We start from the raw sequence: 19,333 nt of genomic DNA on the forward strand, positions 1-19,333 counted from the left end.
CACTATAATGCCCCACTAGCACATGCGCAAGCACATGTATGTCTGCCTCCTCCTCCCGAGCTCCACACTATCTTATAGGAGTCAGTTTGGGGGAAAACTTGTTTGGGTTTCTCCCAACCAAAATATGAATACATTTATACACACTGGCAAATCTGTGAAAAGGTTAACTACAGGCATGGACCCCTACTTAAGGATCCAATTTATGATGGCACACATGAATTGTTGAAAAGTCATTCTATGCATAACTCCCAGTCCCACATCTGTATTTGCTGGACTCTGATCTTAATGTGTCTCTTAGTCTTCAATGAACAGGAAGCTCAACATATATGTGACATAGTTATACTTGAGCCAGATTAGGTAGTAATGTCCAAAGGTACTTCTAGCATTACTGGTAAATGCTCGGGATAAAATACTGGCAAATGCTTGAAATAAAATCTAGAGGCCAGGTAAAGAGTGAGCAAATTACCAAGACAAGGAATCATGAGAAGCATAAGGCAAGCAACAGGATGCAGATGCTTCACGTTGGTCTAGTCAGCCTGCCTCCTTCACTTGGCTCATGTGATCTGTCCTAGCTGCTGAGCTGACTGAGGAACAGACGGATTCCTTCCCTCCTGGGGGCTGTCCTGCTCCCATGCTGCTCCTCTCTACTTCTCAAGCACAGGCAGGTGGAGGGGCACACTGCTGGCTGTCAGATGCACCCTTCCCTTCCTCTCCCTCTTAAGTGGCACCTCACAGTGGTTTATAATGTGGGCACTAGACAGATGTGAGATTGAACCTGGCTCTGGGATGCCTGGATGGTTCAGAGGTTAAGCCCTGCTTTCAGCTCAGGGTGTGATCCTGGAGTTCAGGGATGGAGTCTCACATCGGGCTCCCTGAGGAGAGCCTGCTTCTCCCTCTGCCTCTCTCTCTCTCTCATGAATAAATAAATAAAATCTCAAAAAAGGAAAAAAAGAAACCTAGCTGTCACTGTAGTAAGCTCAGTGAGTCCCAGAAAGGTATGTCCATATCCTAATCCTGTGACTATGACCCTATTTGGAAAATGGGTCTTTGTGGATATGATTAAGGTAAGGATCCTGTGATGAATTCATCCTGGATTACCTAGGTGAGCCCTAAATCTAATGACAAGTGTCCTTATTAAGTCACAACGCAGAGAGAGAGAGAGAGAGAGAGAGAGAGAGAGAGAGAGAGAGAGGCAGAAGAGTCAACATGACCACAAAGGCAGAGATTGAAGTAATACAGCTACAAGTCAAGAAACGCAACAGTCACCAGAAGCTGAAGAGGGAAGGAACAGATTCTCCCCTAGGGCCCTTGGAGGGAGCATGGCCTTGCCAGATTTTGCAATTTTAGCCTTCAGAACTGTGAAAATAAATTTCTGATGTTTAAGCCACAAATATGTGGTAATTTGTTATGACAGCCTCAAGAAACTACTATAGTCACTTACTAGTTAGTTCTGTGACCCTGAGAAAGCTGCTTAAATTCATCTGCAAAATGGGGACTCTAATGGTACCCACCACACGAAAACTGTGAGGATTACATGGGTAAGTGCCCCGTACCTGTGAACCCCAAGTAAATATTGCTGTTCACATCATTACTGTTACTGCTGTACAAAGGGAATTAAAGAGAAGGATAGAACACAAGAGCCTGTAGTGGGCCAGTGCACCTGCAGAGGTGAACATTTCTAAGGCTTCTGGCTGGACCTCGGGTCTGTTTGAACACAGAGGAGGTTGTGGCTAAAATGGGCACCAAACCGATTATTCCAAAAGAGGAGGCTGTGGGGAGCTTTGGGAGGTTTCTCCCTTTACTAAGGCTTACCAGCCCACAAAGAAATTTTAAGCCCCAGGAAACTAGCCTCAGGAGAGAGAAAGGCCCTTCTATTCTATAGTTTTTTCTGCCATTCTTATTAAGCATCTCGTCTCTTCTTTGCTGAGGTTTTTGCAAATTACTCTGGATGGGACCTGCAGAGAAAGTGCTTTTTTTTTTGTCCACTTCCTTCTGATTTCCTTAAAGAACAGAGTTCTTGGGGGTGGGGGAAGAAAAGTGGATTCTCAGGGCACTCAGAAGAGTAATTTTACAATACCTGGGTTCAAGGGATAAAACCCATTTCCTTTATGATCATGTATATACAGCAATGGTATAGCCACAGCTTCACTAAGGAATCACAGCCAAGAGGGGTGCTTAGGTGGCTCAGTTAGGTGTCTGCCTTTGGCTCAGGACATGATCCTGGGTTCGGAGATGGAGTCCCACAGCAGGTATCAGGCTCTCTGCTCAGCAGGAAGCCTGCTTCTCCCTCTCCCTCTGCCCCTCCCCACATTTATGCTCTGTCTCTCAAATAAAATCATTAAAAAAAATTGTTTTTAAAAGGATCACAACCAAGAAAAATAACATTATTATTATTTTGCAATAGTGATTTTATCCATGAAAAACATCGTGATCGGTTGACCATGTAGGGGTATTTGCATACATGGGGGAGAGTGCGAGATGCAAACATATGAGAGCTTGAGTGCACATGATGTGTTCTCTGCTTGGTTAAGAGGAGGTGACTATTTCCATATGGATGGTTTCTTATACTATTCTGTTGTTGCTAATTCACCAATCAACTGATGTCTTTCCTTCATTTGTGGAGGATAATTTCTGTACTATTTTTTTCTTTTCCTTTCTTCCTATTTCCCAAGTCCCTTTTCCACCCTTGCTCTTGTTCTGTTCTTTCCTCGAATGGAAGAGTAAAATCTATAAAAGTGGAAAAGGTGCTTGAGTAGAGGTTGGCAGCCCAACAGTACTGAAAATAGGAACTAGAGTTTCAGAGCATATGTGATCTTCCTACCACTGGTGGATCTACTTTAAGGGACCAAAGCCTATTGGAGGCCAAGATAGCACTTGGCCAAAGATTATTCACTCCTGGCAAACTCTATGAGGCATTATGGACATCTAGTGGCTGCTCGGGATAATGGCTCAGGGATGCACATCAGTGTAGGGAGTAGTCTAGCTCTGGGCTTTATCAGGAGCCCAATTATCCTGACTGAGTGAGGCGGTCCTGTGTCCCCTTACAGTCAGTTCCCTGGGTGACTATTTCTTTCATTTCTTATTAGGATTTCAAAGTCACTCAGAATGGCAGACTGGTTCTACTAAAGACCCATCTTGATCCCTGTCCAACAAAGTATAATGACAACACCGTATAAGACCACAGAAGACCATGGTCTTCAAGTTCCAGGCTTAAACATTATTACGCTGTCCTCCCGACCAAGGGGCAGAGCTCAGGAATGACAGACTCTTATCAGTCAATCCTGTGGCTTTAGGTCAGTCACTATGCTTCTCTGAACTTCACTAATGACTCTGATGAGAGGCTGAGTCAATATGCTCTCCAAGATACCTTTCACTTTAACATTCTGTGATCTATCAGCCTTTTTAGTAGTTGGGAAAACAAAGTGTGATCTACTCTACTCTGGCACTGTGAATCTCTAGATTCAACTAAAGGAAGCATTCTCTTCAACTTTGTGGCTCATTTCCAAGTCTTGGCTACCATCCCAATGGATTAACCTTCTTCAAAGGGCTATGTATCTGAGAAGAGGTGGGAATCAGGGACTATGAAAGTCAGAGGGAATATTCTAGTCTACTTCCTTCAAATAAAGAAACCAGTGTTTGGAGCTGTTTTAAGATCTATAACATTGTCTAGCCAGTGTCAAAAAGGAGACGAGAACGCAGGTATCCCAACTTTAGGGCAGGTACCAAGTTGCTGACAAAAGCCTTGCCTAATCACTGGCTGGCTTCTTCAGTTCTCTCTGGCTTTATCATAGCAGTCTCTTTATGCAAAACCACAGTGACAACATTCTTGAACCAGTGTTTCCTCTTACTCTTCCTCTCAAAGTTTAAGCTTTCCTCTTTGTTTCTTGGTTGTACCACTCCAAATCAAGGAAGCTGTCAGAACCAGGGGCTGAAGAGCAATGGATGATGGCTAGACATTCAGGCTCTGGGATTAGAGATCTTAGGGCCACTTTCAGTTCAAAAGGACTGTGGGGCACCATGGCTCTACAGCCTCATCAGTCAAGCCTATATCTTCTGTGGTGCTCCCTTGGCTTAGCCGGCCTCCAGAGGGCAAAGCAGTCCCATCTAAAACTCCATGGGCTTCACCAAACTTGGGCTTATTCATGGTCATCAATCATTCACAAATATTTACTGGGAGACAACCTCATTATTACGTACTGGCTGGATCCAAGGCAGCCCACCCTTCCATCCACCTATACCATAAGGGGGCATAACCTTTCATTTTCAGTGCCTGAAGTGAACAGATGGGGTCTGAGTTTGCCTACATTGGCAGGAAACCGTCTGGGCAGAGTCCCTCTGTTGCCTGAAGAGGTAAGGGCAGCCATACCCCAGTGTACCATCACACCCTGGCCGGGGTGTCCTCTGGCATTCTACCAGCCTGATGCCATTTGTGGCAAGGAGAAGAACCACTCACCAGTAAGCTTCTGATTTTCCTCCACAGTTCCCTGTCAGGATAGGATTACATTCCCCGGATCTATAAGATGGTAGGGTTCTGCTTGAAGCTGATGACGTGCAGATGGGGCTTCAGCCAGGAAAGCAAAAGGAGCCACTGCAGAATCCAGATAAAGCCTAGTATCAGGGTTTAACTAATCTCCCCTTTCTCTCTCATTCTTTCTCTTGATAGAATCATCGTGAATAAAACAAGTTAAAGGATGTATTTTCTCAGTTCCTCCACTCCTACCCTTTGTTCTGTTTATTTCTCACACACCTGTCACTGAACTTTTTTATACAGCCTTTCCCTCCCTTTGCTTCTGTCATTTACTCTCTGCAACGTAGACACAATGGACATTTTTGTTAGTGATGAAAACACTGGGCTCAGGGTGAGAAGACTGGATTGAAATGCTGGCTCTGCTGCTTTGAGGATGTATGACCTTAAGTGTGTTATTTGCCTGCATGAGCTCAGTATCTCCATCTGTTAAATGGAGGAAACTATGGCAATTGCTTCACTGAATAAGCAAAGATTAGACAAAAATACAGATAAATTCTCTCTCTCTAAAGATCCTTGTAAATGACTTTTTGAGTTGGAGGAATGAAACCTGAATTCTCATCAACTGGGAACAAACTGGAGAATTACTTCCATGCCCAAGTTTCTATACATCTGCAATCTGCCAGGGTTCACATCTTGGCTCTGCCATTTACTATGTAACTTTAGGCAGCATATTAACGATTAAAGTTGTTGTTATTTGACTGCAAAGGCAGGATCAAAATGTCTCAGTAATCAATGGGGAATCCAGCTTGCCTACCGTGGAACTGTTTCCAGGAATTCAAGAATTCCCTGGCATATTTAAGGGCATATTCCCTGCCCAGGTTACTGGGCAGCAGACAATCCTGAGACACAGGGGTGGTAGAATGCAGAGAGCTGAGAAATCCAGGACCGCCTCATTCCTCAGCATTAGCCCATACACAGGCAGAGGGGGGTGGTTTATCTAACAGGCAAGCTTGCCAAGGTGGAGGGGTGGGGCACAAGGGAGGAGTCTGGTGGCAGTCCCTGAAAAGAAGCAATACTAGACCAGTGCCATATTCTAGGGCTTTCCAGGGCTTAGCCACAGATGGCTCCACCCCCACTAGGCAGAGAAAAGGGCACTCTTTTTCTGGGGTGGGAAAAAGGCTGACCTAGTCTGGGTTCTCTACACGGGTCTGTGAAATGCCCCAGGGTGCCGCTTCACCAGCAGTGAAAGCAGGTTGCTATGCAGTACTTCTCGGGAGATCCAGCAACAAAGGGGAGCTAGCGAAGCCCTCTGGCAGAAGGCTTGAGACCCATCCTACTCCAATTCTCCTGGCTTAGCGAGGGGAAAGGGCGACACAGGACTGCCAAAGAGTGAGAAGTGGTTGAGGCTGAGGCTCCCTGAATGAATGGGTTTCTCCAGTGGTTTCTGGGAATTCACCTCAAACCCTCCTGCAGGCCGCTGTGTTGTCCCAGGCTGTCACTGCCCGGGCTCCTCACACCTGGGCTTTTCTTCCACTGTTTGCCTTCTCTGTAACCCTCATTAAAACAAGAACGACAACAAACTGCCATTTAAAAGTTAAAACCGAGAAGGGGTGAGGAAATTTGCAAGGGAGGAGGCAGGACGAGGCATCGATGCTGCTGCTGCTGCGGAGCCCAGGCTCTCCGTCCTCTGGCTCCCAGCAGCCCCGCCGCCCCCGCGTCCCCACCGCGCAGCTCCGAGCTCCGCGTATGCTGCCCGGGCCGCGCGGCCAGGCGCCCCGTCAGCAGTCGGCGGGGGTAGGATGACGCGCTCCGGACGGGAGGCCAGCCAACTGCAGCAGCCCCGTCGCGCCACCGGCTTCCCAGTCCGGAGCCCACCGCGTCCGGAGCCAGAGGGGGCCGGGCGCCCGAGGGCGGGGCGGGGCACCAGCCAGGTCTCTCCCGCAGCAGCCCCGCTGCTCCAGCCTATCAGCAGCCACCCGGCGGCTCCCTCGGCTGGACCGAAATAGCTGCGAACGCCTGCGACTTGCGCGCGGCCCCTCACTTGACGCTCACTCCGGCTCGCTGGCCCCGCTCGCCCGCCCGCTCCGCTCCCCTCGTCTAGAGGGGGCGGGGAGGAAGTGCCGGGGTGGGGGGTGGGGGGTGGGGAGTGAGAGGAAGGAGGAAGGAAGGAAGGAAGGGAGGGAGGGAGGGAGGGAGGGAGGGACGGAGTCGGACGGAGGCGCGAGCTCGGGGCTGCGCGGCGCCTTCCAGCGCCGGCGTTAACCCCTCGAGGGCAGGCAGCGGAGGGGGAGCGGTGTTAATACATAAGAGCACTGCATCACGCTAATCTTCTCCCCAGAACACTATGCGTCAGCAGTACATTCACGTTCTGACTGAAGGACAAAAGGATGAGAGAGCAGTCTGCGTGGCTGCTGCCTGCAACACCGCGAGCCCGGCGCGAGGAGGAGACGGTGGGCGCCGAGCGCAGGGGCTCCGCTGCTGCTGCTGCCGCTGCTGCCGCCGCCGCCGCCGCTAGCAAGCGCGGACCATGTTCTCGAGCTCCGGAGCGTTCCCCGCAGCCGCGACCCCCGCTGCTCACACCGCCGCCACCGCCGCCGCCGCCGCCGCCGCCGCCAGTGCTCGGGCCGCTGCAGCAGTCCGCAGGCGGCGCAGCCTCTGAAGGCGCCGCGAGCCGAAGCCCGCAACTCGCTCCCTCAGCACAAAGCCGGAGCCGGCGGCGCGCCGGGGGCCCGGCTGCCGCGGGCGGCGGCGGGCGGTTGCGCGCCACCAGGGGCTGTGGCCGCTGTGGCCGCTGCCGCCGCCGCCGCCGGACCCGCGCCCGCCCCCGGACTCCTTGACGGGGCCTTGCGGTGCGGGCGCGACCCGGCCGCCGTGCGCTTCCCTGGGCAGCGGACCTGGTCCCCGCGCTGCCTCCACGCCGCTGACCCTCAAGGGGCTTGGACGGACTGCTGCTCCTCGCGCCAGCAGACGGCGAATTGGGAAACTAAGCCCAGTTTTGATCTTTTTAACCCTTAAGAGAAGAGGCGAGGCGAGAAGGGGGTGTGTGTCTGGGGAGGGCGAAGGAGCCGCGAACACCGCCTCTTAACTCTCACAGCCCCTCACAGCCCCGAGCGCGAACGACTGCATCAGCTGCCTCCGGCCGGGAGCCGCCGTCACACGGCGAGGGGGCAGCGCAGCGCAGCGGCAGCTGCTGGCGGGCGAGCGAGCGAGCACGGCCTGGGAGGCTTCAGGTGCCCCCTCAACCGCGCCGGGTGGCTGCCGCGGGAGCGGGCCGGGGGCACCGGAGGCAGGCTCCGGCGATGAAGCGGCTTCCCCCGTGGCTGGTGCGGGCCGGTGCCAGGGTCCAAGGACAAAGCAGCGAAGCGCTGGTGGCGCCGCTCCTCGGGCTGAGGGGGGGGCATGCACCTGCATAGCCCGCCGGGCCTTGGCTCTCCCCCGCGCGCCTCAACGCCTCAACTCCGCCGCTTCGTCGTAGCCTGCTCCGGATTTACTAGAAGCCATTTTGTCTCCCCCACCCCTCCCCTCCCCTCCCCTCCCTTCCCCTCCCCTCTGCCCTCCCCGCCCCCTCGACTTCCCCCTTTTGTTAATTAAAACTAAGAAGTAAGAATGGCAACGACGTGGCCGGCTCCGGTGGAGAACGCTTAAGGACACCACTCCAATCCCTTCCTTCCGAGGTAGGTGACAGCGACTGGATGGGGATGGTTGCCACGGGGGAGAGAAAGTCTCAGCTCTCTGAGGGGTTGCCTTGAGGGGGGCTGGAGACACTGGCCACGCTTTCCTTGGGCATGTTTTTTTTCCGCCGGTCTGCTCGTCTCTCTAATCGCCCCCTCCCCACCTCCTTCTCCAGATGGAAAGAGGAGCTCCTAGCTCATTTAAGCCGGGGTAGGGCTGGTTCTCCTTTCCGAGCCAAAATCCCAGGCGATGGTGAATTATGAACGTGCCACACCATGAAGCTCTTGTGGCAGGTAACTGTGCACCACACCTGGAATGCCGTCCTGCTCCCCGTCGTCTACCTCACGGCGCAAGTGTGGATTCTGTGTGCAGCCATCGCCGCTGCCGCCTCTGCCGGGCCCCAGAACTGCCCATCCGTTTGCTCGTGCAGTAACCAGTTCAGCAAGGTGGTGTGCACCCGCCGGGGCCTCTCCGAGGTCCCTCAGGGTATCCCCTCCAACACCCGGTACCTCAACCTCATGGAAAACAATATCCAGATGATCCAGGCCGACACCTTCCGCCACCTCCACCACCTGGAGGTCCTGCAACTGGGCAGGAACTCCATTCGGCAGATCGAGGTGGGGGCCTTCAATGGCCTGGCCAGCCTCAACACCCTGGAGCTGTTCGACAACTGGTTGACAGTCATTCCCAGCGGGGCCTTTGAGTACCTGTCCAAGCTGCGGGAGCTCTGGCTTCGCAACAACCCCATAGAAAGCATCCCCTCTTATGCCTTCAACCGGGTGCCCTCCCTCATGCGCCTGGACTTGGGGGAGCTCAAGAAGCTGGAGTATATCTCTGAGGGCGCTTTTGAGGGACTGTTCAACCTCAAATACCTGAACTTGGGCATGTGCAACATTAAAGATATGCCCAATCTCACCCCCCTGGTGGGGCTGGAGGAGCTGGAGATGTCAGGGAACCACTTCCCTGAGATCAGGCCTGGCTCCTTCCATGGCCTAAGCTCCCTCAAAAAGCTATGGGTCATGAACTCACAGGTTAGTCTGATTGAGCGGAATGCTTTTGATGGGCTGGCCTCACTTGTGGAACTCAACTTGGCCCACAATAATCTCTCTTCTTTGCCCCATGATCTCTTCACCCCACTGAGGTACCTGGTGGAGTTGCACCTACACCACAATCCCTGGAACTGTGATTGTGACATTCTGTGGCTAGCCTGGTGGCTTCGGGAGTACATCCCCACCAATTCTACCTGCTGTGGCCGCTGTCATGCTCCCCTGCACATGCGTGGCCGCTACCTGGTGGAGGTGGACCAGGCCTCCTTCCAGTGCTCTGCCCCCTTCATCATGGATGCACCTCGAGACCTCAATATCTCTGAGGGTCGAATGGCGGAACTTAAGTGTCGGACTCCCCCTATGTCCTCCGTGAAGTGGCTGCTGCCCAATGGAACAGTGCTCAGCCATGCCTCCCGCCACCCAAGGATCTCTGTCCTCAATGACGGCACCTTGAACTTTTCCCACGTGCTGCTCTCAGACACTGGGGTATATACATGCATGGTGACCAACGTGGCGGGTAACTCCAACGCCTCGGCCTACCTCAATGTGAGCACGGCCGAGCTCAACACCTCCAACTATAGCTTTTTCACCACTGTCACAGTGGAGACCACCGAGATCTCACCTGAGGATACAACGCGCAAGTACAAGCCTGTTCCTACTACATCTACAGGTTATCAGCCGGCATATACCACCTCTACCACGGTGCTCATTCAGACCACCCGTGTGCCCAAGCAGGTACCCGCAACAGACACCAATGATAAGATGCAGACCAGCCTGGATGAAGTCATGAAGACCACCAAGATCATCATTGGCTGCTTTGTGGCAGTGACTCTGCTAGCTGCCGCCATGTTGATTGTCTTCTATAAACTTCGGAAGCGGCACCAGCAGAGGAGTACAGTCACAGCCGCCCGGACAGTTGAGATTATCCAGGTGGATGAAGACATCCCAGCGGCGGCGTCTGCAGCAGCAACAGCAGCTCCATCCGGTGTATCAGGTGAGGGGGCAGTAGTGCTGCCCACAATTCATGACCATATTAACTACAACACCTACAAACCAGCACATGGGGCCCACTGGACAGAAAACAGCCTGGGGAACTCTCTGCACCCCACAGTTACCACAATCTCTGAACCTTATATAATACAGACCCATACCAAGGACAAGGTACAGGAAACTCAAATATGACTCCTCCTCCCCCCAAAAACTTATAAAATGCAATAGAATGCACACACACACACACACACACACACACAAGACAGCAACTTTTGTACAGAGTGGGGAGAGACTTTTTCTTGTATATGCTTATATATTAAATCTATGGGCTGGTAAAAGAAACAGATTATATTAAAATTTAAAAACAAAAAGTTAAAACAAAACTATTTTCTAACTTGTAAGTTCTATTTAAAGGGGGAGTGGGGTTCTTGGGAACGTTGTGGGGCAGAAGCCACAAGTCAACTTGCTATGATGCCAGAAGGGATTTCTGATCTAAGGTCGAAACTAAGATGAACTAAAACAACAAACATCCCTAAAGAGGCAGGGTGTGGGCTGCTGAAGGGTGCGGATGGGGTGGGGGGCAGATGGTCATTTTTTAGAAGATGCTTCATAGCATACAGGACTACCCATTTCTAGAGACACCTTTCTTAAGCTGAGAGCTGTCTTTGCAAATTTCTCTTATTTTAAAAATACAAAAAAAAAAAAAAAAAGAAAAAAAAAAAAAAGAAAGCACCAAGAATTTGTACTGTGCTAAGTGTTGCAAGGCAATAATTTTTTTTCATCAGAGGCCAAGGGGAAGATAGACTTGTAAATGTATTTTAAACAGGAAAACCACTAAACTTCAAGTGACTCCTTAAAGGGGCTCAGTCCTTCCGTCTGTCTGTGTGCACAAGTCTCCTTGGTTTGTGCACTGGGACACGCGTGCGACCCGCCTGACAGTGCACCTCAGGAGGGAGCAGAGAAGGAAGGGAGCTGGCGTAGCTCTCAAATGCTTTCCCACTGCACCAGATTCCTGCAGATGGGTTTAACCCACTCTCTGCAAGGCATGTGTCTATTCAGGGTTTCCCTTGAGGGAGGAGGCCCCTGAAGGGGGTGCGGCAGCAGAGGGGGGACAGGAAAAGAGAGCAGGAGTAGACAGAATGGATTCATAGGAAGCCAGAGATTAGCATTGTGCTATGTCCACCTGTTGTTCCTGGTATCTGACAAATGATTGTAGACAATGATGGCATTTTATGATTTTGCTTTTTATAAAGATTTTGTTTGTTTTAAGGTGGAGAAGGAAGAGAGGCTGGGATTGGGGAGCTTGGGGGAGTGGAAGCTTTTCTCATGCTTGTGATTTGGTGACTATTCTAAATGCTGATTCATTAGGGATTATTACAGCTGATGTCAACTGGTTGTGGCGGTGGGGTGGGGGCAAAACACGGGTGGAGAGAGTAAAAGGGCACAGGCTCATTTAAAGTACAATGAAGCCTTGACTCAACAGGATGGTTCACAAAAAAGATGTGAGATACACAGTTAAAACAAAAGTGATACACATGCACACAAGAAGTGAGTTCTGCAAGGAGTCCTGTTGAATGTAGTGGAATGGGGGGAAGGCTTCCCTCTTCCAGGCCTACCTCAGGAGGAGGTGGAGGAGAAAGGGAAGGGTGTGGGTGGTGAAGGCAGAGATCTCTGTTATTCTGGTCCATTTAATGCTGTAACTTCTTTCATTTATTATTTTAGCTTTAAAAAGAAATAAAGGGTTCAGATTTGAAAGGGGTGGGATGGGTGGGGTGGGGAATGCCAACAAAAGAACACTGATTGTAATGTGAGAAAAGTGTATTTTTGTATTTTAATAAATATTGTTCAATTTTTACTTCAATGTCCCTAAAGGGTTAAATTGAATAAGATCCTATAGGTTCTTACAAGCATCAACCAAGTCTTTTCTATTTAAAGATAAAAAGGGGAGGGGAGGGGAGAGGTAAAATCGGAGGGGAAGACAATGTGAAAAATGCTAAAGCTGTCAACAATCTTTCCTTAGCTTAAATAAAAGCACCCCAATTCTAGTGCACCTTCCATAAGCTAAGTGTGTTGGTACCTGGCTTTGTTGGGGCTAGAACCAAATTCCTGATGCCCTGGAAAAGCAGGGGAAATGGGTCAGCCTCAGATCTTGGGACCAGGCCAGAAGTTAAATGCCACCTCAGCAGAAGCTGCTGGTCAGGCAGCACCGGCTCTACTCAGGGACCCTAGGGGACCTGGATTTAAGAGGTCTGCAGCAATGCTGTTTGGCTTCAATTTCCCACAGGCACTGTTCCTTCTGTTCTCTGGGAGCCAAATAGCCAAACGCGTCTTGGTGGTGGTGGGTATCTGTCTCCTGATGCTTCCCCAGTGATAATGTCCAGGGATGCTGCATGAACTGGGACCCTGCGTCTCTTCAGCGCTTTTATACTACTGCAGGGAATCGGGACTGAGTGGGTGTGATCTCTCTGGCACTGAACAAGGAGAGAAAGGCAGGCAGCACTTTGCAGCAGCTGGCTAAGAAAGGGCCAATTCTTAATCCCCTGGGCATATACATGTCATTTCTGGGTATCAGTGTGTGTGGCAGCATGCACGCATGGTGCACAATTAGAAACTGCCACTCACATTTCTGGGCTCTGAATATATATTTCTCTCTGTCTCTCCTTTACCAGCCTACCCCCAATACGACAAGGAAACTGCAGCAGAGTAAAGGGTGGGACTTGGCCAGGACCAGCTGAAGAAAGGATGTGGGGCCAATTTGCTCACGCCTCTGCTTTTGTGACAGCTACTTGGATAGTTAGGGATTATACAGTCACTCTGGAATGAAGAAGTGTCTGTGGCTGTACCAGAGGTCTGAGGGGAGGGATATAGAAATGGTCTCAAAACATTCCTGGGGAAGAGTCCAAAGGACAAATGCATGTGTCCTGGGGGCTGAGCATGTTGCCATCTTGGGATCTGAGGGAGAAGTGCTTTCCAGAAGGAAGATGAAAGAAGGTGGGGGAGACTGAGAATATGGTTCCTGGGTGTAAGCGGCCTTAGAGCTGCAAGGGTAGTTTGCTCTCCCCACTGGGCTCACTCCTTGACCTGGGCAGTATTGCAGCTTGTAGAGTGGCAGGGCTCCACTGCCGTAATGTTGGGTATATCCTCCTTTGTAGCAGGCACCTGGGACAGCTTTTCAGAGAGGAGTCCCAGGAGCACCGAGAGTACAGCCTTTCATGCCGTGTTGGTGACTCATCCTCAGGCTTGGCGGCCAAGCTATAGGATTTGTTACTTAAGAATGGGACATGGGTTGGTAGCTCTTCAGGGGAGTAGCTGGAGCAACACATTAGAGGGAAAGACCACTGCTGATTATATGCAGTTAGAGAATTTTCATTAGAGAATTTTTTAAAGGACGTGAAAGATCATTTATTTAGTCTAGAGGTGGGACTGAAACCCAGATCTCCAGACTCTCAGGTCAATGTGCCTTCCTCACTCAGGCTCTTCTGGGCCTTCAAGAACCTAGTTCTTTCCTGGCCGATAATGCAGTGAAAATGGGACCTTCCTACAGATACTGCTGTGTTCTCTTCTTAGTGGTGCTCAAGCTCCTTCAGGACTGGCTCTGTTGTCCTCCCAGGACTGACCAGAGTTCTGACCACAGGGGTCCCACACAGCTGGCCCAAGAGCCATGTGTGCTCACTAAGGACTACACATAACAGCTTCTGATTCTGAGGTTCAATGGCAGACAGCTGCCAGAGAAAGGGTGACGTAGGTAAGCAGGTATTCACAAAGGGAAAGGTAGCTTGGCCTTCTCCCAGACCTCAGCCTTGGAAGCTTTGCAGAGTAGAGGAGTGGAGGAGGTCTTAAAGGACTGATCAGTTTAAGTTCTCCATAATGGAATGGTTTCTACTTATTTGGCTCAACAATGAGACTACTGGGGGAGGCTCCTTAACTCCTCTCCTCCACTAAACCTCCTTAACTCCTCTCCTCCACTAAACCTACCCCAGCCCAGTCCTTCAAGTGCCATGCTGTGGCTGCCATTCCCATAATCCCATAAAAGTGCCTTTTATCACTCTCTAGTGTTCTGCTGCATCTTTTTATCAAAGGAAGGAGAGTAGACAGGATACTTTCAAGGCCTAGAGACATTAGCTTTATCATGGCTGTTTAACATGTTGAGGCCAGCAACTTGCTGGGTGGAACAATGTATTAAAGAGTCCCTGGTAAGACAATTCCTGTTGTTGGTGGGGGAAGAGGTCCAGAATCCATGACCATTAATAGTAAAGAGCTCTGGCTTACTTCTGTGGAGATGGACATCAACTAGGAGAGGGCTGAGGGGGCCTTAGCCCAGACTACTACCTGAGAGGGCCAGAGCCCACAATTAAGGCCCCAACATTTTACTGCAACAAAGCAGCAGGGGATTAAAATTAGAGGAAAAGAAAAAGAGAGAGAGAGAGAGAGAAGAGAGAACATTTATATTCAAACATATGTCTGATTTTATCTCCTCTGCTGGCACTCAGCACTCCATGCCATCGGCTAATGCAGGCACTGTTCACGCCATTTCTAAATCCTGCCTCAGCTAAACTGCAAAGGCAGCTTTTGGCTCAAAAGCACCTCTCCTGGTCTCTATCATTCAGAAAATACCCTTTACACCTGAGGGGGTGAAAATGGTTTGGGCTGTAGATTAAGGTTGTTTTCATCTTTGTTTTAAATTAAAATGAAGTGGGACATCTGGGTGGTGGCTGCCTTTGGCTCAGGGCGTGATCTTGGAGTTCCGGGATGGAGTCCCGCATCGGGCTCCCTACCTATATGGAGCCTGCTTCTCCCTCGGCCCATGTCTCTCTCTCTCTTTCATGAGTAAATAAAACTTAAAAAAAAATTTATAAAAAAAAAATAAAAAAATAAATTAAAATGAAAAATTGTTTCTTGGAACAGGAATAAATGCTTCAGGAACCAGATCAGTGAAACATACATATTTACAAAGCAACACAGCACAGTGCTTTCAAGTACAGACTTTGGATCTGGTCTTTTTGGGTTGAATCTCAGCTCCATCGCTTACTACCTGTGTGACTTGGGACAAATACTCAGTTTATTCATATGTAAAATGGATATAGTAGTATCTGTACTGCACCACCTCATAGGTTGTTGTGAGAATTGAAATTATATAAATAAAATCACACCTAGAATGGTAACTGACATCATACAGTAATTCTGTATTGCTGATAGTTATTTGATGATAAACATAAGGATACAGACCAACTGACCAGCCTTCCTCAGTCACAGTCACTACCTCTATTCTAGAACCTCATCTGTGCCCAAAGAGAGAATATGCCTACTGAGCTGTTCCAGAGAGGAAGGATGCTTATCGAGAAGTCTGGGACAGTGGGACAGCACTATCTATATAAGCCCAGACCCAGTGAAAAAGAGGAGTTGTACTTTTGTCCCCAGGAAGGCAATGCCTTGTGCTCTGTTGCCTAATTCAACTCTCTAGCTGGCCCAAGGCACCATTTTTAGTCCAGGATCAGATTACCTTCCCCTGAGGTAAGCCAGAAGAAAGGAAAGGTGCTACTGTTGATATGATGCACAAGCTGAGGGCTGGGCCAGGAAACATTTATATTGGAAAGCTCGGTCCTTTACTGAGAGTACACAAACTTCCTACAGTCTTCTCCACCTCTCCTTGTTTCTCTGTCGGGGTGCCTTAAGAAGGGCGGGGGGAAGGGTGAGGCCCTAGGAAGGAGAAGGCAGCACAGAGAGGAGCTATCAGGGCCTTAAGACAGAATCAGAGGGCTTGGAGAAGATACAGGTGGAAGAAAAAGTACAATTTGAGCAAGTGAGAACAGAATGGAGCTACATGGCAGATGCACAGGCTAAGGGTCTGCAATGCAGTTAAGGAGGAAGCCAGGGAGATTCCTCTGTCCTAGCAAGCAAGAGGTTGGCTGGACCCTGGATGGGGGAGGACTGTTAGTATGAAATCCATGACATAGAACAGAAGTGAAGAAAAGCAGGGAGATCAACTTTCCAAGAGAAGCCTAAGAGAGAATGCATTTTGATTTCCTAATGAGTGGCTAGAATTAGATTTTAGGATGATCACAGGTTTTTATCCTCCAGAACATGCCAGCTCTGTCAGTACTTGGGGCAAATCAGCTACCCACAACAGTCCTGTTCTCTATCCCGCAGGCTGTCCACTGCTTGGGGGAAGCAACCCAGTCTTTAGGACTGTAATCTAATCCTGACCCTGACCAGCTCACTCAGAGGTCTGCTCTGAATCTGATCCTTCATTTCTATTAGGGCAAAGTCACAGGGGGACAGAAGAGGGTGGTGCAAGTCACTATTTATCCACAAAAGGAATATTACTCCAGAGGGAGGATATTATATAAATTGTGTTTTCCCATAAAAATGGTGATGACTTTCAGTGCACATGGATGCTGGCAGTAGGTCACAGAGATTAGGCTGAGGCCTGTAGGGGATATCCCTGGGAGAAGCTCTCTTTCAAACAGTGTTATCATTTGAGAGGATGGTGTCTTCCCTACCTTATCCCACTAAAACTTTTGACCCTCCAGCGGGAAGCACTGAGATGAAAGGCTGCTCTAATGCCAGGTGTAGGGATGAGATGGAGTGAAGTAGGATTTAGGTACTTTCATGGTCATTCTGTGCACCTACGAACAATACTAGATCAATTACTAAAGTTTTGATTACTATATACCAAAGGAACAGTCCTTGATCCACTTGTTTCTTTAATACCCATGCACCTCCTTATAACCCCATTAATAAGCAGCATCCTCCAATTTCTTATATTAGGTTGTTTCCCTCCATAATCCCCATCTGAGTACAATCATCTGTCATGATAGGACCTAGGACATTTTTGCAAGATCCTTCCATTCTAGAAGACTGGTGACTCTTTCTTCCAACAGTTCTCATGCGGTTTCCTCTTCCAAAGCAAGTCCTTCATCTGTAGTCTTTTCAAGTTCCTTTAAGGTCTCACCTCTGGTTTCCCTATATCTGCACTGGTGCTGATTTAGTCACTGGATAAGTCACTCTACCTGCTCAATGAGTCAGCAAGGATGACGGAGAAGGGCTTTTATACACTAACCGGTCTCTAGGCAAAGGTTGGTTTCCTGGCCTCCGGCTACTTCCTAGAGTCTGCGTGGCCCTGGCTTCTTCCCTTTACCTACCTACTCAACCAGATTCATTAAGACCATTTAGACAGCTTGTCCCACTCAGATTCCGCCCTGTAGGTGAATTGAATGAGTTCCAGGCAGCTCTCCACAGAGGCAGGTCCCTGCCCTGATAGCACAGCAGTGTTTGTAGGAATGCTCAGTGTGTCCCTCACAAAAGGCCCAGCACAGGTCCAGGGATGGAGCTGAGGCCTCAGATACTAACAGATTGTTTCTGCAGCCTACCAGCTGCAGTGGTTACAAGTTCTAATCTATTACCATTGCTAGAAGACTTAATTTCTGGACTTAAAGGAAGTCGGATAATACTTTATCCTATTAGCTTTGCCTGTGTGAATTGACAATGGCTTCCTTCTGACATGACAGCATATTCTTCCAATTCATCTCTTTAAGGGGATGAATTGGGAGAGTCTGGAGTAAGGAGGGAGGGCAAAGGAAGAGACTGCCAAAGGAATCAGGAAAAGAGAAGACAATCTTTTAATTAGAAATGGGAAGGGGGGGCTGGGAGATATCTGGCAAGACTGAGATATCTCAAAGCACATTTGCATTTCACTTTGTTATTCTGATGAGGTAAATGATTGCACCTACTCGGTGTACTGTGTGCGTGTATGTCAGAATAAGGTTCTGAAGCCACAGAGAAGTATAAAAACAAGAAGCATAAGGAACTGGCCTATCCCAGTGTTCTTGTTTCAGCCTGCTGTGCCTGCAGGGTAGCTTTCCCTTTCCTTAGCACCCTCTGCCACATTCCTGTTTTAAGTCCACATCTGCTCTGACCAATGGTATCATGCCAGCTGAGGGCACCTTCACATCACGGGTGTGTAATCAAGGCTAGCCAACCTCAGGATGGCAAGACACTTAAGATAGAATGATGATTTATAGCTTCAAAATTCAGAGATGTGGAGACAGAGAAGGGAATCTCCAAGTTAATTTAGAAAACTTTTTCTATTTATGAGAAAAATGAAGGCCAGGGAGATGTGACTTGCTCAGGTATCACACAGCTGATGATACAGAGATCAGATCTCTGGTCTTTGGGTTCCCAACTCAGCACTACTACGGAACACCAGTAGGACCACAGTGACTGACAAATCCAGGGGGGCTATTTACAGAAACTACAAAATGATTAGTGCCTGCTGGAGTTTGCAATTTGGTACAGTCCCTTACAGTTGGCCTCTAGGGAGAAAAGGGGAAAGCCTTTCACACCAGTACCTTATCTGGGCTTGATTCTCTGACATGGTGCCTACTCATGACATTGTTCAAATAGCTGGAGCTGAGAAATCAGGCAACTCTTCCTTTCTCTTCAACCAGACATGTTCCAAGGCAGGTGAATTCTGATGGCAGCCCAAACAGGTAATAAATTAAAAGGAGCATTTGTTGCTTATGCCACCCCCCAACCTTCCCCTACAAGAGCAAAGAACTGTAAGATAAAGAACATGTACTCCTCTTGTGCAGGGAAGGCATACAGAAGCTAAATCAGGTTAGAGGTCTGTTCAAGGTCAAGATGACCACTGGGGAAGCAGAGAAGTCTGGAGTCCTGCTTCCACTTCTCTTGCCTTCCCTGGTACTACGTAAACAAGGGGACCCTTGCAGGGAAGGCTCAGACAGCTCAGGTTGACTCGGGGGCCTTCTTTGAAACCTGGTCTGGGAAGCTAGTAAATGTCTCCTCTTCCCAGCCATGTCAATAAATCCTCTCTTGGGAAATGGAGTGGTCCTGGCTATAATTTTATCACATACATTTAATTAGAATCTGTCCTTTCATGATGGTTTCAAGCCAAGTCCCAATAGAAACATTCTAAAAGAACAGCTGCTATCAACCAAGGATCTTTTAACCAAGTTAATTTAGCAGAAATTTGCAATCTTGGATGGGATAGCGATAGCATTACCTCTCTTTTTGACTTCAAAGCTGGGAAGAGCAGGGAGGGGGGAGAATGCAGGAAATAAAGAAGAGGGCGGGGGCTTCAAGCAAATGAGTTTTCATCTATTAGGAGTGGTAATTTCTGCTAGCTCCCCTAGAGACT

At 49.3% G+C, this 19,333-nt stretch overlaps 2 protein-coding genes across 2 annotated transcripts in view; one reads left to right on the plus strand and one right to left on the minus strand.

The window, feature by feature from the left end:
* The window catches only part of SND1 (staphylococcal nuclease and tudor domain containing 1), a 418,777-nt gene that overhangs the window by 51,025 nt on the left and 348,419 nt on the right, over positions 1–19,333 (minus strand). The gene's annotated exons all lie outside the window — the stretch shown is intronic.
* Positions 7,257–11,928, plus strand: LRRC4 (leucine rich repeat containing 4). Its single transcript, XM_055307417.1, has 2 exons — positions 7,257–8,142; positions 8,316–11,928. Exon 2 carries the CDS (start codon positions 8,416–8,418, stop codon positions 10,366–10,368), a length of 1,953 nt encoding a protein of 650 aa, XP_055163392.1. The 5' UTR covers positions 7,257–8,142; positions 8,316–8,415; the 3' UTR covers positions 10,369–11,928.

Source organism: Nyctereutes procyonoides, unplaced genomic scaffold (assembly GCF_905146905.1).
Source record: "Nyctereutes procyonoides isolate TBG_1078 unplaced genomic scaffold, NYPRO_anot_genome, whole genome shotgun sequence".
Taxonomy (NCBI): Eukaryota; Metazoa; Chordata; class Mammalia; order Carnivora; family Canidae; genus Nyctereutes; species Nyctereutes procyonoides.